This window comes from Mytilus trossulus, chromosome 3 (assembly GCF_036588685.1).
Source record: "Mytilus trossulus isolate FHL-02 chromosome 3, PNRI_Mtr1.1.1.hap1, whole genome shotgun sequence".
Taxonomy (NCBI): Eukaryota; Metazoa; Mollusca; class Bivalvia; order Mytilida; family Mytilidae; genus Mytilus; species Mytilus trossulus.
Genome location: NC_086375.1, coordinates 39,879,444 through 39,902,669, shown reverse-complemented (window position 1 = coordinate 39,902,669; position 23,226 = coordinate 39,879,444). Strand labels below are relative to the sequence as shown.

Genomic DNA, 23,226 nt, shown 5'->3' with positions numbered 1-23,226 from the left:
CATTAATTTGCCTCCTTGACAACAGATAAACTAACATCGGTCTGTGTTGGTTGCAAGTGTTGTATAGTGGGGGAATAAACAGTTTACAACTTAGACTTCAGACGGTAAACTGACAACATGGCACTGCCATTTCTTCCAGGAAACTCTTTTAACAAAAATGTAAGTGACTAATATTGACTTATCGTCTAAGATTTACAATTATTGGAGATTTGAAAGGCTACATTTTTGTACATCATCTGTTCATACATTATATACATGTCATAAAACTGGTTGTTTTCTCTTTCTTAGGTTGTTTTGATATGTTCACCTATGTAATCATTAGAAATAAACATATGAATTTGATGTGTAATCGTTTTAAACGAGAAATTATGAGATAGCATCGTCGAGATTGACAAGACAGCAAGAGGTGTCTCAGCAAATTATAAAGACTTGGGTGCATATACAACTTTCGAATTCTAGTATTTTCTGTACATTTCAGATGTCATGATGCTTATGTTAAGCCGTCACAGTAATAATTACATTTGTTTAAAATTTTTATTTATGCTGATCATATTCATGCATACTCCGATTCATAGATTACTGTATACATGTACATAACGTGTACATCTATGTGCCAATAGAAGACTTTCTAATTTTGTTTTTTTTAATGAGCTACCCTTGATAAAGGGGCCTTTTGAGAAAAATCAATGTCATATGACATTGTGTCACGAAAGTGTTTGCTTTGCCACATCTAAATATTTAGTGAAAATGCACTATAGTCCAATTATATTTACTTTCAGTCCCAAGTAGTTTAAAGCTATACAAATCTTACCCTGAATGTAACTATTCCTAAAACCCAATTTAAAACAAACCTAGTCCAAAAAGTATTGAAGTCTTGCTAGGCTATTTTTTAAAAATTCTTGGACGTCTACCTGTTCTAATGTCTTAACATTTTGTTTTATACATATATTTTAAACTGATTCCATTTAGGATATAAAGCATAGACAAAAGATGATGGATGTATTGGTAAGGGTAAAGTGAGACTAGATGATTAGAAAATGGAACGTTCACAAAAACATATATATATATATCAGCAGCACTTGGCATGAAAAGCTATTTTGTTAACATTTATGTAATAATTTTTTGTATTCTTTCAGATCAGACATAGAAAAAAATGTTTTATGTTTCATTCATTGATACTATAAACATATTTATTCATTAGATATACGATTTAGGATTAAAACTTACAGAGAAGCAGCATGCACAGTGACAGAGGAATCATTATTTCAGAGCTGTTTGCATGCAAAAACTAACAATTATAATTTTATACAATGATATACATGAATTGCATGTACATAGCTTCTTAATCCATGTTTATATTTAAAACATTATAAAAAGATTTTTTTCAAATTAAAAAATGAAGTTGTGTTTCAGTATAAATCAGAATATAATAAACAGAACCCATTTTATTTTATAAGAAGGTCAGCTTTAATAAAAATTAAACATCTGATGCTTTTAATTGTATTTTTTTGTTAACTGACAATTAATTTTGAAAATTAAAAGCTTCAAGTCTCGACATTGACCTTTCTTCTGGTTCTTTTACTCTTTATTTTTTCCCTGGAATAAACAGTTATCTTTTTTAAAGAATACAATTTAATTATAAATTTTAATTCTTTCAGTTTCCTCAAATACTTGTATATAACTTCTAATTATTTAAATAATGAAGTTTGATAGAAGATTTTGAATTTTTCAGCTTGGTAAATCAAAATACCACCTGTCCCATCACTTTGATACTAAAAATGATGTGACTATGATGGTTGGGGAGGAGAGGCCAGGAATTGGTGGTGAACTCCTCAGAGGACAAAAGGTCAAACCAAGGAGCAGTGTGTTCCCAAGAGGAAATGGTTCCAATTTACCAGCCTGGGTAGCATTTGATAGACAGGTCATGTGCTTTGATGCTTTTTTCCAAGAAGCTGTGCATGAGAAGCGTGAAGAACAATTCAGAGTTAGAAACTGTAAAATCTACTTCTACCTTGAAGATGATTCTATCCAGGTCATTGAACCAAGAACAAAGAACAGTCAAATTCCACAAGGTAAACAAAGAATGTAAAAAAAGGCTGTTTGTTTTTATTTATTTCTAAGATAAAATTTCAAGACCAGAGAAAAATCTTAAAGAGAGAAGGAGGTACATTTTTTTGTAACATACAAAATAAGACATTTTCAGCTTCACATGTACAATAATTAAAAAAAAATCTAATTCCACAGTGTGAATTTTTAGTGCTCAAAGTTCAAACCATAATGTATGTTACTTATTTTCAAAGGAACACTCATCCGAAGACACAGGGTACCCAAACCACCACCAAATGATGATGAATTTTACACCATTGAGGACTTTAATGTAGGAAAGGAAATTAGCCTCTATTCTAAAGTATTCAAAATCACGAATTGTGATGAATTTACAAGAAATTTCCTGAGAAAACTTGGTGTAAAAGTGAATGTTCCAGATGAAAATCCAGCAGATCCATACACAAAGTACAGAAAATCTGTAAGTTTATATAATGATTATAACACATGAAGATGTAAACTCTTTTTTATCATATTCATTTTCATGTGTTTTAATATATAGTTATAAAATGTATATCCTTGATAGAATTTCAATTTTTTAATGATACAAATGTATGAGAAATCCTGGTTCAGGTAATTCCACAAACCCCATAGTAAGTAACAAATTTACGGAATATTATAAGTATTGTATTACAAATGTATACTGTATTTTGCTGTTATTTTTTGTTATGGCTTATTCCCCTTACATGTACTAGGAAGACATGTGTTGTTTTTAGTTTTTGATGTTATTTTAAACAAAATTTAAAGAGTTTTCTTGTTGGCTTTTAAAGGTTCATATTTTTTATTAAGCTGTGTTTTATTATTAATCATGATCTAGCAATTATAATTGACCACCTTGATAAAACATTTTTTTTTTTATCATTACAGATGGATGAAAGCATGCAAGCTCTAAGACCATACGAGAAACATGACACTCTCAAACAATTCCTCGACCATGATAGACAGGTTCTACGTTTCTTCTGTTACTGGGACGACACCGATTCCATGTTTGGTGATCCACGAGAAATGATCCTACATTACTTCTTGGCTGATGATACAATTGAAATAAGGGAGGTAATCTCACCAAATTCTGGTAGAGATGCTGCACCAATGTTTCTCAAACGAGGAAAATTACCTAAGAATATTGAAACTCTCAGACAACCTGGAGAAGTTACAGACAGAACAGTACTTAATGTATTTGGGCCAACTGGTCATGGAGGAAGATATATTCTGGACAGTCTGAAGGTAATATTTTGGTGACCATTGAATCAGCTAAATTTGTTTATGGTTCTGAATTCTGAAAAGGGAAGCAAGTGTACCATTTAAAATTTCTTTATTACACATAATTATCTCTACTTTTAAAAATGTAAACTTCTGATAAAATTTGGGCTTATATTTTAAAATTATGCAATCCTCAATCACAAAATTAAACAGAATATCAAACTAAGCTTGTATCTTACATGTATATCTGTCCACTCTTAAAACTTTGTCATACAGTAACAATGTATGTATATATATATATGTTTGTTTCAGACTGGAGCAGTTCGCACAGATTTCTATAAGGACAGTGATCTAACATTAGGCTCTGTGTTGAATGTCTGGGGAAGGAAGTACGTTATATGTGATTTAGATGACTTCACAAAAGAATATTACAGAACCAAATTTGGCATTGGTAATTATGTTTAATGAATTTAATATACAGGTCATAACTCTCAACCAAACTTATTGCAAATGGAGTTATCTCCCATATTAAACAGATGAATAAGTGTTGAAAATATTTACAGTGCAATCAGTTGTAAATAATTAAAAGTTGTTTAAAAATAATTTGATAGACTTTTTTACTTGTTGTCCTGATTAAAACATATATGACCATATATTTAAGTATGTCAGAAAGTATAAAGCAGGGGTAAGATGTCGAGAGACATTGTTTTGCAAACGAAATTGCAAAGTAAGAATAAAATCTGATCAGTTTATTATCAAAAAGTCCATTTTATGTCAACAAACTTACACAATATCAACAATAGAAATTCAACCAATGATGTGACATTATTTTCATTTTTGGGTAAGAACAATGAGTCCGTAAGATTATTAAACGGCTAATTGAGATGCATGTATTATAAAATTAAACATAGAAAGTAAAAACTTAAAATTATTGAGAAATGTGATGTATACAAAATTTATGTTGAAATATCTTGATTTAATATCCTGAAGAAAATCATCTTTACTTTATTCTCCAAAAAGTATTTTTGGCAAATCTAGATGATGAACCTACATGTAGTGTTATGAATACAAATTAATTTGTTACTCTTTTTTTTCCTTTAGAGGACTTCAATACCGTTAGTTATAAGAAGGGAGGATATGGAGGCGTCGAACGACAGTGGCCACCATACAATGGATGGGGAAGTGAAGAAGATTCATTATGTTCATGTATGGGTCTGCTGCCTAAACCTCCAAAACGAGACTTCATCAAATTCATGGAGAAAGATCGTCGTGGTTTAGACAGCAACGTTCTTAGATTCTTGGCTAGAATGGACACCTCCAAGCCAATTGATCAAGATAGAAGATTTATCATATCTTATTTCTTGTCAGATGATACCATTCTTGTCTTTGAACCACCAGTGAGGAACTCAGGTGAGAAAATGTCAGAGTTTTGGTTTTGAAAAGGGTTGTTTACTTTCAGAAGAAAAAAGGAAAAAAAAAAAATTTATGAAAAATAAATTGTAAAAGTAATTTTGCTTTTGTAAATTTTATGCTGATTATTTTTAAAAACCCATATTAATAAAAATAAAAAAAATGTCAAAAATGATTTTGTTTCTTTATTTTTTGGTACATTGTAAATACTTATGTTGCTAGCTTATTCTAATTTCTCTCTGATGGTCTTTTCTTTTTAATTATGATATAAAATTCTTTTGCTTTCCTCTGACTTTGGTATTGTGATGTCAGTTAAGAAGAGGACAATACCAGAAAAAAACAATTTTTTTTTGCAGATCCTTTGAAAAGGGGAAAAAAATTTGCATGCATATTAATTACAACCTTTTAAGTAAAAAGCATCTACTGTCCTACATGTATGAACAAATATAGTACTGTGATAAGATATTTCTTGATTATCTCCCCTTTCAACAGTAAAATTTTACAAATTTAATTGTTTTGATGAAAGAAATATCATATCACACTTAAAACAATGGTAGAATCTACATCTCCTTCATATTTACGTTTATTTTTATTTTTTTCAGGTATAATTGGTGGAAAGTTCCTGGAAAGGTCTAGAGTGAAGAAGCCAGAACAGCCCTTATACAGTACACAAATGTCAGAATACTATCTTAGCTCTGACTTGTACGTTGGCTCTAGAGTTATTTTCAATAGCCATGTATTTTTACTCATTGATGCTGATGAATATGCATTTAGATATATGGAAGAATGTCCTCAAGAGGTAACTACATTTAATGTTTTTTTCAATTACAAAATATAAACACTCAATATTAAAAACCTAGTTTATGACATATAAAAGTGTAAATATTATACTACATGTAGTAATGAAATACAAAAGCCTATGGGAGCATAAAGGTGATGGAGAATTTTCACTGGAGGGCTTACTAACATCAAGGTTAGTGGGTTATAGAAATATGGTTAACATTACTTCTCCTGTTTGACAGTAATACCTGTCTCTACATACATGTGCTGTGGGGGTGTATATGTATCTAAATATAATAGAAGTTGCGGTATTTGTGCCAATGAGACAACTCTCCATCCAAGTCACAATTTATAAAAGTAAACCATTATGGCATTATCATTATATAGGTCAAAGTACGGTCTTCATCACAGAGCCTTGGCTCACACGGAACAGCAAGCCCTTAGCATAGCATTGATAAATTATCATGCTGCTTTATGATTATAGTAGGTGATGCTAGATTTATTGTTTTGTGTACAGAAAATCATTCAATCTCTTTGTGAGAACTATTGCAACAACTCTAGGTGATCACCGGCTACCTATAGTAGAAATGCCTGAAAAAATATTGAAAAATGTTCTTTTGTTGTTTGAATGCTGCCATATTGAATTTTTATAGAATGTTACCTGTTTTATATTTCTTGTCAAAACATTTGATTAAAATGCTTTAATATGTAAAAATGCTATTTTTTTTCAGTTTCCAAAAGCAAATATAGAATCAATAATTAACAGATTACGAGGCTCTGTAGGAAAGAATAAAGATGAAGTGAAATCTTTCTTCATGAGGAATGACCCAGGGGGTTCTGGAGTTCTAGGCTATGACCAATTTGTATCACTGTTGAAACAGGTAGATTCATCATTAACTGATCAGGAGATCATGACACTAGCCCGATTCTACAGTGAGCGACCATCCGAAGATGCAATTGATTCTAGGAAATTATTTGCAATTATACAAGAACAATTAAGGAAGAGAAACTATGAAGGTTTTTCAAAACTGGTTGAAGACTGCCAACAACATGACCAGGGAAAGTAAGTATTTATTGGTATACATGTAATTGTCAAAATTAGGTTGTTCAGTATATTTTTGTGCAACAGTTCTAGAAACATGTGCTATAAAACTGTGTTGTATAATTTTTTTGAACCTCAGTCATAACAAATTATGTTTTTAGTGTTCTAAATTCTAAGCCAAACCTAACTAGTCTAAATTCTCAGCCAGAATTTAAAAAATACTAAAAACTACTTAAACAAAATGTCTACAAGAAATTATATATTTCAGAAAAGCTACAAAAACAAATATTTTGGTGACCATTCAGAAAGAAAATTGACAGATGATTGTCAAATCCAGCTTGATATTCCTCAAATTATGCTTTCACTCTATATTTATTTTGGTGTTTTTGTTGTGTTTTTCTCATTAACAATAACATACATGTACATCATGTATACACCCAGTATCTCAGTTTATTCACATTTTGTAATTATTTGTGGTACTCAGGCCTACTTCTTATTTGATTGAATAAATCCAATTTTATTAAATACAAATTGAGAGTTTGAGACAGTGTAAAAAAGGGGCTGGCCTGGAAGACGATTAATTTTTATAACAGTGATTGAAAAGAATGATACTTTTTTTTTAAATTCTTGTTTTTATTTCTCAAAACTCAAAGCACCTTATTACAACTTTCAGAAATTAAATTAAATAATTTATTTTCAGACAAGGTTTCCTGGATCCTGAAACAGTAAGAACTGTTTTGCATGCCCACCATGTACCACTGCCAGATGACTTATTGAGAGCAGGAATTGCTATGTAAGTACGTTTATTTCACATACCTTGGGAATACTTGTAGTTGTTTTAATACTTACAAGTCAATATTGGAAGTTAAATAGAATCAAATATATGCATCTTGTCATCCAATAACACACGACAATGTGTTGTTTTATCACTCAAGATTTTAAATTTGAAACAAATAAGAATAAAGACAAAAATCTGTTGAAATATTTTTCATGTATTGAAGTGTTTGATGTCTTTGAAAAACACTCAGGTTTACATTCTAAGTCAATGCAGTGTACATGTGTAAATTGAACATGGGCATAATTGTGCTATTGATTTTGAGCTTTCAATTTTACAAGACAACCAAGACAATAAATAGCAAGTGATTCAGTAATCAGTATTCATGCACACACATTAATCTATGCATTCCCCATTTCCATTCTCAATTTTATTATCAAAATTTTATTTAACTTGGTGTATTAATGCAATACAGATGTAGATATAGAAGCTTTAGATCTGACACTCTACAAAACTGAGTAATGGCATTACAAAAATAAACAGGCAACTGTCTACTACTATACACAAATTGTCTCATGTTATAAACTGATAAATTTTAAGTCAGATGAATCATACTTTGACTAGTGAGCTGAATAAAAAGCCAAAGTTTAAATCCATCTTGACCAAATAGTGATTAATTTCTGTGTCATTTGGTCTCTTTTGAAGAGTTATTGGCAATCATACCACATCTTTTTATAAATTTAACAGTCTAAGGGAGATAATTCACATGAATATTATAATTAACTTATTATTATTCAAATGATTAATATTGCTAAGTAATCACTAATGTTTACAATTGTCACCAGTAGTAATATATTATAACTATTCTCTAACAGGACACCAGCTAATGAACGTGGTGAAGTGCAGTATGCAGCTCTCATCAATCAAATGAACTGGCGTGATGCACCAGTTCCACCAATGCAATACCAGCCAATCGTTGATGATTCTCAGTGGCAAGGAACCAATCAGAGCAACAAAATATCTGTATCCAGAATCTGTTACAATGTGCTACTAGAAGACTTTTTCGGAAAATCATCATAAAATATGAGACTTTTTAAATACCAATTTTAAAATTTGAAGTATCTGTGATATGTGTTTTTAAGTTTTGTTGATTATCATTAAGAAATTGAAAAATGACCAAACAGAAAAACAGTTTAATAATCAACAAACATGATAAAATTACAACAATAAATAATGACTAGACATGTGGTCTAATAACAAAGTGAATTTGTACAAAGTATATGAGAACTATTTATAAAAGATATAATGTATATGGATTTAGTTGTTTTTCTTTTAAATTTCTTTGGTGAAAGAGACCATCACAGATATATAAGAGATGGTTTGCTCATTTAAAAAGTGAAAATAACTGTAAATATGGCAATTACTATGCATGAAAAATTATATTCAGAAAAAATCAGATTACCATTAGCTGACATCCACTTAAAAGAGGAATACATTCTTGTTTGATATACACACACATATTAAAATAATACATTTCATTTGTACACTGAAACTGATTATTCTAAAATATATAGAACCTGTAAATCAAAGCAATTGATAATCATTCTCTATAGACAATAGTAATAAATTGTGGCCAGTGTTTCACATAAATGACCATGGAATTTTACATTGAACTAGATTAAGGATTTTTTATCCCCTTACTGTTTAATATCTTGGTACTTTTCTATCTACATAGTACTGATGAATCATACTCTAAATCATTGGTTGCCCATCCATAAAAACAATTGTAACATTGAACACATACTAGTAAAAGGTGAATACTGAACAAAAAAACATTCTTTGACCCTTTCCAAAAAGTTTGTAAAAATGTAGTGAAGGCTTAAAAAAATTTAAGCATGAAGTGGTCTACCGACTAACTAATAATTCCCTAATAACTTGTTTTAATTCATAAATGAAAATATTAAGAGTTCATAGAAATTTCCAATATTTTTTTTAAATCAAGATGAACTTACACATTTTGGGTATTATAAACATGTCACTTTTTCAGAAACATATATGAATAGTCATGAACTAAAATCAACCAAAATCAGACTGCTTCTATCAGCTGCTTAGCACTATCAATTTGTCCTTGAATACCTTGTAAGCAATCAGTTGCTTTGTGATGTTCATCCTGGAAAAACAACCTGTAAATATGATGAAGATGAGATAAATCAGTTCATACTTCTGTAAACAAGTAGGTTATGGTGTTAGAGAAAACAAATTAAGTTTTTTTGTGCAACTTCTAGATCTTATGAAGCATTATCAACATAGCATGTCATGTGTGCATTTGAATTTCAAATGTTTTATTATTATTTGGTATAATAGGTGGAAAGAGGCTTTTTTTAAAACGTCCAGTGGCATAGAAAATGCATATTCAGTAGAAAAACATGAAACTGTGATATGGATATAGACCCTGCTTTTTACTAGACCAACACACAGAGTCAGTTTTATTAACATGATAGGTCACAAGGTTACAGCAGACAGAAAGACACTCTTCCCAAACACATTATTCAGACTCAAAGATGACCAGTCTTTGCTCTAACTCATTAATGCTGTGTGTTAGCAGAGTATTAGCAACCAAAAACATGACCACTCTAGATAATACAATGAATCCTGTATAAATAACCCATTGGCTGCTATTGTATTTATGCAGAATTGATACATAACCTGCTGAGTATCAGGCAGGGTTCGACACTAACGCTAGCCCAAGACTAGAAACTTTTGTGTCAGGCTAGTAAATGTCCGCAGCGCGGTAGCCCAAGGGGCTAGTAAATTTATTTGTCATTGAACATCAAACTGTTGTACTTTCGGCAAAGTACAGTCCAAACGCCGGTCATATCTGACAACTTCGTCGAATATTGTCTACACTGGTTCCACGACCTCTTTATTTACATACCGATACAGATATTGGAGTGTAAAATTTCTACCGTAAACCAATTGCTATATATTGTCAACTCGGCCTAAGATTACTCGTCCTATAAAGTCAGAATGCACCACGTTTCAAGATTTTGAAATATATATTAATTAGACTGCAGACTGCATATATATACATTTTGGTTTTATTGTATAATTTTATTATTAATCACATCAGAGATCCTGTTAAATTGCGTGCGTAGTTTACCCTTATCTATTACGTCGCGTAAATAGTTAAAATTGGAAATGTCCTTTCGTTCTTAAAATAGAGCGTTAAAAGGTTCTCTGTTGAAATTCCTTTACTCCAAAGGCACACGTGGTGATGAAAACTTTTCAACCTTCTTTGTTTTTATTGATTGAGCGTTTGTCATGTCGTCATAATTCTTTTCGTATTGCTCGGAACTTATCATTACAGTTGCAATGGACTGAAACGAAAGTAAATTTCCGGTAATAATATTAAATATTCATGTGATTACATGTAGCTTCTTTTTGAGAACTGATGATGATAGCAAGGCTAAGCCATTGGTATCAGAAAGCGCTCATTACACGTACTGAGATGTATGCATGTCTTATTGCATTAACGAGAACAGGAGGACCCAAATCAGTTGGAACATGAAGACTGGGCATCAGAAACCAAAAGTAAAAATAAGGGGACAAGTCAACTTATTTATGTAAAACATTGTGTTTTTTTTAATTTGATTATTTTAGTTGATGAGTTAACACACATATTTGTTTTGATGTAAACGAGATTGTCACTTTCTTTGTGGTTGGTCTATTATTCTGTTTGCCGTGGAGACTGTGAGATACATGTAGTTGTCAAGCTAAGTTCAACATTTTCATTTATTAATTTGATGCTGCAGGATTATTTGTTAATTGAATACCACCCTATAAACCTGGTCATGGTTTTGAAGTATATATTTTTAATCTGGGAACTATTTTTTTTTTTAAAGTAGGTCTGGAATATACAAATGTTAATGTTTGACTAAAAATGTTAACACAATAAATATTTAAGATATATATCATAAATCCATCTGACACAGAACAGGGCTAGTTGAATATAATTTTTACTAGCCCTACGGGCTAGTGCCTGCAAAAGTTAGTGTCAACCCCTGTCAGGTCAAAAATACTTAATCTTACCACATATCTCTTCTTAATTCCACTGGTATATCACTGTAATATGGTTCATGTTTTGGATTTATTTTCAGTTTGTCAAATTCTGCCTCCATTCCTTGTAAACTGTTCTGGTAACTTGTCACTACAAGATAAATTTTGAATCATTCTATTTTTCTCAAAATTCAGGCTGTATTATTATTTTTGAGTATCAGATCACTGATAAATTATATTAATATACAACAATTGCTGAAAGTCTAAAGTAACCTAGTAGACTCAAATCAAATAAAACAAAAAGAATCATTTTGGTTAAATTGGCATTAGAAAATACTACATTATCACTCTCTAAGAAGAACAATGTTCATCTTACTACCAGCCATACTTCTTTTCAAGCGACACAGGTTGGGCAATTTTTTATAAAGGATTAGTATGTGTCAGATTAGTACAATTGATTGATTGTTGTTTTCTTAACATTACATTTAGTAGCATAACTAGAGATACAACCATGAATAATAGTGTTGAAATGAAATATTAAAAGATAAATCTAAGTATATGCTTTCAGAAAATTTAAGCAAAGTAGGCTTGTTTTCTCCCTGTAACATAACAAAGCAACATTATCTGAGTTATCTCCCCTTAGAAATAAAAAAAATCTGTTTATGTTTGTAATAAAATTTGTAGTACTTAAAAATATGACAAAACAATATAAATTTCTATAATTAATTGAAAATCTTCACAAATAAATTGCATTTCTGCTTCAAAACTGGTTATTTTTATTGATCTTTAATAATGTTAAGAAATCAACCTTTTCAAAAATGCAAGTATGTGAAAGCATACACAAATGACTGTATGGAATAAGAAGTTAGGAGGCTAATGCTTACATTACCAGTTAGACAAATGAAGATATGTACAAAAACACATATCCAACAAGTGAAACTGCGAGCTACTGCTCACTGATGATACCCGCGCCGCAAGTGGATAATATAAATAGTGTAAAAATATGCAAGTGTTAGGTAAACAGGAAGTTGTCGAGTGATGAATCTGAAAACACATCACATGGTATAGCTGACTTATATAAATCCTGAAACCAAATTTCAGAAATCCTTGTATTGTAGTTCCTGAGAAAAATGTGACGAAAATTTTCAACTTGGCCATCATGTGTAAAATCATACAAGTGTTCGGTAAACAGGAAGTTGTCGAGTGATGAATCTGAAAACGCATCACACGGTATAGCTGACTTATATAAATCCTGAAACCAAATTTAAAAAATCCTTGTATTGTAGTTCCTGAGAAAAATGTGACGAAAATATTCAACTTGGCTATCATGTGTAAAATCATACAAGTGTTCGGTAAACAGGAAGTTGTCGAGTGATGAATTTGAAAACGCATCACACAGTATAGCTGACTTATATAAATTCTGAAAACAAATTTCAAAAATCCTTGTATTGTGGTTCCTGAGAAAAATGTGACAAAAATTTTCAACTTGGCTATCATGTGTAAAATCATACAAGTGTTCGGTAAACAGGAAGTTGTCAAGTGATGAATCTGAAAACGCATCACACGGTATGGCTCACATATATAAATGTAGATACCAAATTACAGAAAGGGTGGATGTGTAGTTCCTGAGAAAAATGTGACGAAAGTTTCATGGGACGGAATGACTGACTGACTGACGGACAGACGGACAGACGGACAGACGGACTGACGGACGGACAGACAGAGGTAAAACAGTATACCCCCCCCCCCGCCCCCCCCCCCCCGTTTTTAAAGCTTAAAGTGGGGGTATAAAAAACAATATGATTCTCTGTCCCAGGCATTAAATACAGCAGTAACCTAACATATTGTTTAGGGTAATGTTTTTTGAAACATTTAGCTATTTAAAAGTAATTTTCGAGATAATTAAATATAGTATTCATGTTTAGGGTAGAATCAATTTTGACATATACTGGAAAATTTGCGGTTATCCTAATTTTCTACTGTTGAAATTCATTAAAAAGAATATAAAATACAATGTATAAAAATCCCCAAATAAATTAGTTTACAGTATAAATAAAGCTGAAAAACAAAGCTTGGTTATGTTTGTGTCATTTCAATTTCTACATTTCTTTCTTGAATTGAAAGTGACAATAAGACTATCTATAGGATTAAGAGCATTTAATGATAAACTTTATGCATATACATGTATACCTTTTTCGTGAAGTTTCTTTTCTATATTCCCTGCTTCAGTCAAACAATTCTGTAAATTTTCATCTGTCTGTATAAGAAAGTATAAAACATCTTACAACTACATGTATCTTCATTAATAGAATATTACTAAGGGCTATTCCATTTAAACATATATCAACCCCCAGGAAGGCACTATGACAATAGGGCAGCCACCCAGAGAAGCATTTTTACAAATTTTGAAGGATTGTTCTCATCAAAACTTTGAAAAGGGCACCCACCACTAGAAGTGGTTTCAAAATGCCTTCCTGGGGGTTGATCTATGTTTAAATGGAATAGCCCTAAACAAATTCTATAATGCTAACTTTAATATGCATACTCAAAGATGATAATACATATACATGAAAATTTGATGTACCCCAACAAAAGTTGTAAAAATCCATTACAACACAGCATTGCATATACCGGTAAATATGTATGGTTTTTGTCGAGCCTTCGACTTAAGTCGAAAAAGCGAGACTAAGCGATCCTACTTTCCGTCGGCGTCGTCGTCGGCAGCGTCCACAAATATTCACTCTGTGGTTAAAGTTTTTAAAATTTTAATAACTTTCTTAAACTACACTGGATTTCTACCAAACTTGGACAGAAGCTTGTGTATGATCATAAGATAGTATCCAGAAGAAAAGTTGTAAAAATAAAATTCCATTTTTTCCGTATTTTACTTATAAATGGACTTAGTTTTTCTGCGGGGAAACATTACATTCAATCTGTGGTTCAAGTTTTTAAAATTATTATAACTTTCTTTAACTATCCTGGGTTTGTACCAAACTTAGACAGAAGCTAGTTTATGATCAAAAGATAATATGCATAAGGAAATTTTGTAAAAAAGTAAATCCATTTTTTTCGTATTTTACTTTTAAATGGACTTAGATTTTCTGCCAGGAAATAACATGTTCACTCTGTGGTTAAATTTAAAAAAAAAAAAATACTTTCTTTTGCTACTTTTAATTTGTACCAAACTTAGACAGAAGCTTGTTTAAGATCATAAGCTAGTATTTAGAAGGAAATTTTGATAATATTTTGTACCTGTGTATATGTATTTTACTTATAAATGGACTAAGTTTTCTTCCAGTTAACATTACATGTACAGTCTGCAGTTAAAAGTTTTTAAACATTTATTAGATTCATAAACTATCCTGGATTTTTACTAAACTTGGACAGAAGCTTCTTAAAATCAAAAGATAGTATCAAGAGGAATATTTTTATTGATTTTTTTCCTCATTTTGTTGAGCCTGTGAATTTCAGCAAAAGTAGGCGAGACACTGGGTTCCGCGGAACCCTTACAAATTTTTTTTTGGTTGGTTGTATGTGCACTTTGTAAAAACAAAGCATATGTATACATGTATTCATAAATTGACTCTTTTATTGTTGAATGATAGTGTATATATACAACAAAAACACACTTATTTGATCTTGCTATACCCTGTAACTAAATAAATATCAATGATTTGGGGAAGTCAAACATAGAATTTTTTTTAATATCTGTTTGATTTATTGGAAAACAAATTTTTGTGGATCTTGGAATACGCTGTAAAATTTGTGACAGTGCCTTTAGTTTCCATTATATAAAACTTACAAAAACTGTCCTTGCTGAGCATAAATAATCTGACACCTGTGACAAATTCTCTTCAAACTGTGTCCTGAAAAAAATAGATTAAAAAAATACTATCTAACATCGATTAAAAATTGTACATCTTACCACACATTGAAATATTGAAGAGAACTAAAGAATTCAGTTACGTAAATAAGACAGGAAGATTAATGACTCAATATATATACCCAGTATTAAAAAAGTGATTTACTTACTCTTGTCATAGAAATGACACAATTAGATTTAAAAAAACAAGCTATTATACTGAACGACTTTAGAAACGCAACACTCATTTAGTTAAAAAAAAATTACCAAATCTTGTTTGATTTTCTTACAACTACTTTGCATGCATAAGATACTTCTTTCTCCGTACAAAAAATCAAAATCTGACTTACCTGTGGTTATTGAACAAACCGAATTTTTGAAGGCGCACAAATTTCTTAAAGCGAAATTTTGGACCAACAAGTGAAACTGCCAGCTACTGCTCACTGATGATACCCCCGCCACAAGTGGATAATATAAATAGTGTAAAAGTATGCAAGTGTTCGGTAAACAGGAATTTGGCAAGTGATGAATCTGAAAACGCATTACACGGTATAGCTGACTTATATAAATCCTGAAACCAAATTTCAGAAATCCTTGTATTGTAGTTCCTGAGAAAAATGCGACGAAAAATATTCATGGGACAGAGTGACTGACGGACTGACTGAGGGACGGACTGACGGATGGACAGACAGAGGTAAAACAGTATACCCCCCTTTTTTTAAAGCAGGGGTATAATGAAAGATTGTTTCAGTTGTTTTGCTTTGTGAAACAGTTCTTTCAATCCTTTGCCTCACATAAACCAGTTTAAAAATGTTGCATCTCCATTTTACCAAGACTGAGGAACAAAAAACTGAATTACCCCTTAAGAATACTGCAAACATCAAAACATAAACGTGCTGCAACCATACTGTATGACTTCAGAAACTCGTCTTACTGTCTTTCCGACAACGATACAAGTAGACAAGATTTGTTGCTGACCATCAATGAACAGATAAACGTTTAGTTACCATGAAACGTCAACAGAATTTGATTACGCAACGTCATTTGCCAGACATGGTTACGGCCGCAACGTCAACTGCTAAGCAAATTGCCAAGTGCCATTGAGTACAGATTCATGCCATAAATGTTTCCCATCAACTGAATTTCCAAATAATCGACTGAAGGAAAACCTTAAAAGCCCTCAAGTTCCAACCGCATAATTGCCAAAACCAATTAATGGGTTGAACAAATGCAAAACCAGAAGGTGTAAAACAGAACCCAAAACATGTCAGACAGAATTTGTTGACCTTTCTGACAATTATTTTGGTGTTTGTAACATGCAGTCATCGCTTTTGACTGAGACACATTCATTCAAAAATAACACAAAAATAATCAAGTGTTGAGTTTCTAAAGTCGGTCAGTATATGATTCACACATGATGATAATTAACTTGATCAGATATTGATTTATTTTGACAGAATTGCAGAAATAGTTGGTATGGCATATTTCTTGACCGTCAAGAGAACTTCAACATGAAAACTAAATTCTAAGCTTGAAATATAACCATGAAAACATCTGCATACAATTGTATGACACATACTTTTTTAATAAAATACAATTTCAGCACTAGAGATTGTTTTAATGTTTTCTACTACATTTTCTTTGTATGTTGTATAAATGTTTATGTGAAACTCTAAAGCAATGTTACCCGGAGAAAAAGTAGAAGATAATTTTAAATTGAATATAATGTACAGAAAATAAAATAGTTTTTTTGCTGTATACTGATAGTTTTGCAGCATATGACAGGTGCCTTCAAATGCTATCTATGTTGACCAAGATTGCCAGTTTTCATGCCAATTTTCGGTGGTTCTGACATGGCACTACAGCTTCCTTTTTTTTTAAAAAGGTTCCAGGATTTTTGTTATCTTAATTCTAAATTAAAACATAAGTCACTGAAACAATGAATGAAAACTAAAAAATGGGAATTCTTTAATTCATCAAACTTACACTTCTTCCATTTGCTTCTTTTTCTCAACATTTAATTTCTGGTTAAAATCTTCTATACTCTTTTTGTAATACTCATTCCTATCATCCAAACTAAAAGAAGAAAGTTAGATAATTTAGTTACAATTATGAAGCTGTACTTTGAGAGAGTTTTCAATAAAAACTTACTTACGAAACTTTAAGGTATTACAATTGCTTTGCTGCAAAGTCACAATTTTGATGTCAATATAACAAATACAAAATGCATCAGTCTTACAAGGAAAATTTGTGGTGTTTGGTGACTATAAATAATGTATTAACTTAAAATGGCTGATATCATATTCTTTTATGGAAAACCCTTTAAATCACTCAAATAAAATTAAAAAAACAATGATAACAGATGCACAAATGTGTTGGAGAATATTCTGTTCAAGCTAAATATAATTCAGTCAGTACATTCTCAAGGAGTTGCATGATTAACAATCTTACATAAGTATAAATGGCTTAAAACTGAAATCCCAACTTAATGTAGAAAAAAATAAGATTAAAAACTGTCAAGCATTTATCTGGCATATCTCTTTTGTATGTGGAGATCTGTCCTGCCATACAGTATTTAACATATCTCTACAATATATACCTATGATATATGGAGTTATTTTCTTTCAGAATGATAGGTCATTCTTTCGAAGAATCAATCCAAACAATACCATGTTTCAATGAAATATGCTTCAAGGCAGTTATGATATTTTTGATAAAAAAGCAAACAATAATTTACTTCAACATTTAATTTGTTTGATAGTTTGTTGTTGCTAATTGTTTTTGTTTTTTTAAGTTCCTGGCATCTATGATAGATATTTAAACAAAATCAAATAATGTGAAGTTTTGCTTATTTATCGCATTGATAGTAAAAGGATATATTATCATACATGTGAGATGAAAATCTTATTGATTCACCATGTTCACACTGAATAGTAAATCATACTGAAACCTACATGCATTGATATTCGTGTTTGTGTTAAATTGAGAAAGGAAATGGGAAATGTGTCAAAGGGTCAACAACCCAACCATAGAGCAGACAACAGTGTACATGTTTAAGAGTTCCTATTCACCTTGTACATGTATCAGTTCTTAACTCTTTACATCTATATTTTACTTTTTACTCTATCAAATGATCAACAAATAAAATTTCAGAGGTGGATTTACGAGATGTGTCCGACCCCCCCCCCTTTTTTGTGAGAATACTTTGGTTAATTATATAGGGAATCACTGAGACATGACTTGAGCAGATACCCTCTAAGGCAGTCAGTACTCTCTTACATAGGTCTTTTATTTGATCAATCCTGACACCCATAAGTGTGTTTTATGACGTGAAAAACCTTTAAATATGCATGCATTATCTATAACATGTATACCCATTTCTTTTTAACTTTATGCCAAGGCTTTTGTGTTTTTAGAGTGTGCTCTTTTTTCTTATTCTCATACAAACACTCCATTAATTTTACCTATCAGCAAGACTTTGTGTCTGAGAAACTTTATGCTGTGCAACTTTAAGGGTTTCTACAATATAAAACAGCAGTGTCAAAATTTGCATATAATTCATAATACCAATTAGTACAAATTAACATCATATTTATTTTATATACTAGTAAATGATTAATAATACATTCACAAATGTATAACCAAGTGACAACAGATTTCTATCATGTCTATAGAAGTTCTTTAAAATAGAATGTCTTATATTCAGATACTGTGCATTCATTATTGTTCCTAAATGTTCTGGCTATATTTAACGTTGAAATCAAAATTATCCTCAAAAACATAAATTGGTATCCACAAAAATAAGAGAAGACTCAGAATGCATTGTTAAGCATCAATATATAAGGAAAATTTGAAAAAAACCTACATGTATCAAAAATTGCTTACTAAGACTAAGACTTTTTGAAGACACTTCAAAATCTGACTTTTTCTTGAGAGTTTTTCTCTATAAATGAACACATGTTTCAAATTTAAAATGAAGAAATTTGATGCAAAGCTTTATACAATTATGTGACATTCCCCATACCTGCCAACTTTTCAAAATGCCCATGGGGGTTTTGCATGCAAGATGGCTGTCATAGTCCTAAAAAACCTTCAAGGGGGTCTGCAAAAACATTTTAATGTTGTTTTTTGGCTTTTTTTTTATACTTCTATAAGCATAGAGACATTGTAAAATTAATTGTTTTGTTTAAATTGGGGATAAAATTGCACTTTCAAAATTTCAATTTGGGAGCCTTCATGGGGGAAATCCCCCGCAAATAGTGACAGTTGGCAGGTATGCATTCCCCAATTACTGAAATTAACAATAATTTATATATATATTTATAAATACCATTCATTTTTGTGTGGACATCTTTAATCTGCAAGTACTTTCCATTGACTGAAATGAAAATAACAAAATGTTTAGGAATACTGTTAACCTAAAAAAACAAAAAACGCTGGTAAAGTATTTGAATAAGGGCATATATACATAGTGTTGATCATAAGAGAAGAGCCATTGGCTGAGAAAAATTACTCTAAAATTAAAATTCAGAAATTTTTGCATGCATTTATTATCAAGCTTTTTAAGAACGGACACAAAAAAAGTAAGTTCAATTTTTACAATTCTATAAGCTATGCACTGATATTAGGATCCAAGTTTTTTTAAATGCTATTTAATAGCGAGACTCACCAATTTGCATTTATTAGAAACAGTAAAAATTTGAAATAATTTCTGAATTTATAACCTTTCCAATGCTTTCATGAAATGTTCAACTAGTGATTTGAGAATCAATGAAAATGTACATTATACAATTTATCCCTTAAACATAATTGCAATTGTAAGTCTGTCAAAACATTTAACTGTCAAAATCACTTAGAATCATATTCAAAACAGTGTGGTCCTTACGGGCCATTGATTGAAGACCTAAATTATTCCATTGACTGGGACAGATTAGGTGAATGTTTGTCGGTAACGACCATTGCTCACTTCTTACTTATTATAGAATTTAAACTGTGGGGTCACCAAAGGTTCTTAACGCTTAATAATGAAATAATTCGAAAAATTATTCAGGAATAACCTATATGTTTTGATTTATATTATTGATATAAATCAACACATCGTATTATTCCCGATTAGTTTTTCGAATTGCTTTATTTAGGTGTTGAGAACCTTTGGTGACCCCACAGATTCAGTGTCTTTAACAAGTACATAGTGAGCAGTGATTGTTACCGACAAACGTTCACCTAATCTGTCCCAGTCAATGGGATAATTTAGGTCTTCAATCAATGGCCAGGACCACACTGTTTTGAATAAGATTCTAATTGTAAAATTCATATTTTTCAGCAGCAGTGAGAAGAGAAGAAGTTTAAAGTATGAAAATTTTAGTTTACAATCATTTGTTTTTACTTTTTAATGTAACCAAAAATATGAAGCACTATCATGAATATTATCTGTTCAATATAATTTTAAACTGAATCACATAATTCATTCATTTTTTGTCATTAGCAGTTACCACTTTCTAGTTCTTGTTCCAGTTGTCTTCTCCTGTTTCTTCTTTCATTCAATTTTTGTTCTAGATAACTCTTTTCTGAAATATTTCAATAAACCTTATTAGGAATTGTAGCTTGCATTCATATGCAACAAAAAGTGAGATTCCCATAATTGATGATAACTCCATTGGTATGAAAACATGGATAAGACTGAGTTATTTGCTCACTGAATGATGTCCAGTAGCAAAATTATATACCATCAACACTTGCATTACCCTGTTCCTGTTGTTTCGATGAAATTGCCATGTTCTAATTTAAGTCAAACAACTTCTCAAAAATTTGTATAATTGCATATGATTACAAATATTATAAAAAATAAATAAAGTGCTCAGCTAAGGCTTCAACATATTAGATTGTATAGCAGACAAAAAGAGTTTTCTGGTGAAACACACCTGATCAGGCAGATTTTTGTATCCTCTGATGCATAAGGATTTAGTTATTTTCAAATTACCGAACCATCACCAAAAAATGTTTTGGGGCTTTCAGTTTCTTTTTGAGCAGAGACTATGCTGGGAATAAACAGTGTTTCATCAATGCCAGACTTGTCTGAGACTGCACATAAGGCTTATCAGTCATCACTCATTTAGTTTGTATCCTGGTCTTGTGTGTTGATAAATTATTGATTATTATTAATTATTCCTTACTACAATTAGCTTTGTTTTCAATGAATTTAAATGTTTTATTTTCAAACACAATCAAGTTTTGTTTTGTCCAGATATGATCAAATATGATTTTTTGACTTTTATGATTGATATTCTTTGCTAAATAAAATTTTAATTTATCATATAATTATCCTGAAGGCAACATAATGATGTTGAAAAAGGATGTACTGGTTTGTCTTGGTCCCAAAATGTCTCTTAACTGTGCAAAACTGTTTATTAAAATTGAAGCAGATTTGATGCTGTTTTTTTTACTTAAATGTGTGTCTCACTGGACAAGCTTGATATGGTGGTTTACTGAGTCCAAATAACTATGACGTCTTGGAGGGCTATTTAAAATGTTTGCTTTTACACCTTCCTACGACATAAGACATTATATATTTATTTGGACTAGGCGTTTACTTGTCCAAGCTTGATATGTCTGGAATCCGGACTTTTACTTGTCCCTTCTGACAAGCTTGATATATATATAGCTTTTACTTGAATAACCTTTTTTTCCCACTGATCATGCTGATACATGACAATCTGACAAAGAGTGATCATTATCAAGTCCTTTTTTGTGCTTTTGAACTTTTTCATACCTGCCAACTGTCACTATTTCCCCCATGGAGGCTCCCAAAATTGAAATTTTGAAAGAGCAATTTTGTTCATAATTTTAAATAAAACAACATTTTGCAATGGCTATATACTTTTAACAGTATGGAGAAGCCAAAAATGAACATTAAAATGTTTTTGAAGCCCCCTTGAAGGATTTGCAGGAGCCACCTTGCACGTAAAACCCCCATGGGCACTTTGAAAAGTTGGCAGGTATGCTTTTTTAATATTCAATCTTATTTTTTAAGGTTCATCATAACCTTTTGGCTAAAATGGCCGTATTTACACCCCAAATTTTACTCTGAGTACAGACTTACCTATACACCTGTAACAGTTTTAAGGGATGGCAGGAACTAGATATATAAATTTTAAATGCATTTTATGTTTCAGAAAATTATAAACTTTTCTAGATTTTGCTATCCATTTTTTTTCGTTCCTGCAGAAGGTGCAAAAATTAACTAAGTAGTGAAAACGATTGAGAAGCTCCCCTCATATAATCAATGTTGTGAATTTTCTGAAACGTAGACTTCATATAACTTGTATATATCTAGTTCCTGCCATGCCTTAAAACTTTCCTAGATGTACCAGTTTCTCTGTACTCACGGTTATTTTTTAGGTTAAAACACGGCCATATTTTTCAATTCTTTCTGATGAACCTTAAATGTTTTCGTATCATGTATTATATATAAAGCTTGTAAGAAGGGACAAATAGATGCCATATTAAAACTTTACTATATGCCGACCTATGGGTCCTTATGTAGGACCTAAGAGCTACTGTTCTGCAGCTACTGTGATAGTTGACTTTGGTATATTTTACCCCTTTATTGATAGGATTTCAAAGTGAAGCTCTACTGTGAAAGTCGATTTTGGTATATTTTAACACCCTTATGGATAGGATTTCAAACTCCTGTGGTTATTTATTCATTCTTATTTTTTTTATTTTGTGAGTGGGTGTTTTTTTGGATTTTTTTGTGATTGACCATGATGTTGACTATTTTTTTATAAGCTCAGGTTACTCTTACTGTTCCCAGGCTCAGGTTAAATCACCAACTGAAGTGTGATTTTTACCTTTTTCGACATTATATTCTAAATATAAAAAGATAGTTAATGCACTTCAAACCTTGTTGTATTTCCTTCAAGCTAGCTAAAAGTGTTTCTACTTTAAAAGACATTTCCAAAGAAGTGCAGACGATTTTTGTTTGAGCTTCCGGTTCAA

General features: G+C 31.2%; 2 protein-coding genes across 2 annotated transcripts; one reads left to right on the top strand and one right to left on the bottom strand.

The window, feature by feature from the left end:
- LOC134711461 (EF-hand domain-containing family member C2-like) lies at positions 1-8,622 on the top strand. The gene is made up of 10 exons (XM_063572063.1): positions 1-159; positions 1,733-2,072; positions 2,301-2,524; positions 2,971-3,327; positions 3,616-3,754; positions 4,405-4,713; positions 5,316-5,512; positions 6,225-6,556; positions 7,236-7,328; positions 8,186-8,622. The coding sequence occupies exons 1-10, from the start codon at positions 118-120 to the stop codon at positions 8,388-8,390; spliced, it is 2,238 nt and encodes a 745-aa protein (XP_063428133.1). The 5' UTR covers positions 1-117; the 3' UTR covers positions 8,391-8,622.
- On the bottom strand, positions 8,489-23,226 carry LOC134711462 (uncharacterized). Its single transcript, XM_063572064.1, has 9 exons — positions 23,131-23,226; positions 20,721-20,795; positions 19,559-19,606; positions 18,693-18,747; positions 17,215-17,304; positions 15,169-15,232; positions 13,557-13,623; positions 11,400-11,517; positions 8,489-9,493 (listed from the first exon to the last, which is right to left on the bottom strand). The coding sequence occupies exons 1-9, from the start codon at positions 23,180-23,182 to the stop codon at positions 9,397-9,399; spliced, it is 666 nt and encodes a 221-aa protein (XP_063428134.1). The 5' UTR covers positions 23,183-23,226; the 3' UTR covers positions 8,489-9,396.

Bases quoted from the DNA above. Each gene is read 5' to 3' on its own strand.
- LOC134711461 (XM_063572063.1), top strand. From the start codon at position 118: ATGGCACTGCCATTTCTTCCAGGAAACTCTTTTAACAAAAAT. The intron at 5,513-6,224 runs GTAACTACATTT...ATTTTTTTTCAG, and splicing joins TGGAAGAATGTCCTCAAGAG to TTTCCAAAAGCAAATATAGA. The intron at 6,557-7,235 runs GTAAGTATTTAT...ATTTATTTTCAG, and splicing joins CAACAACATGACCAGGGAAA to ACAAGGTTTCCTGGATCCTG.
- LOC134711462 (XM_063572064.1), bottom strand. From the start codon at position 23,182: ATGTCTTTTAAAGTAGAAACACTTTTAGCTAGCTTGAAGGAAATACAA. The intron at 20,796-23,130 runs GTTTGAAGTGCA...GAAATATTTCAG, and splicing joins CTTGAAGGAAATACAACAAG to AAAAGAGTTATCTAGAACAA. The intron at 18,748-19,558 runs GTATTTATAAAT...TTTATATTGTAG, and splicing joins TGTCCACACAAAAATGAATG to AAACCCTTAAAGTTGCACAG.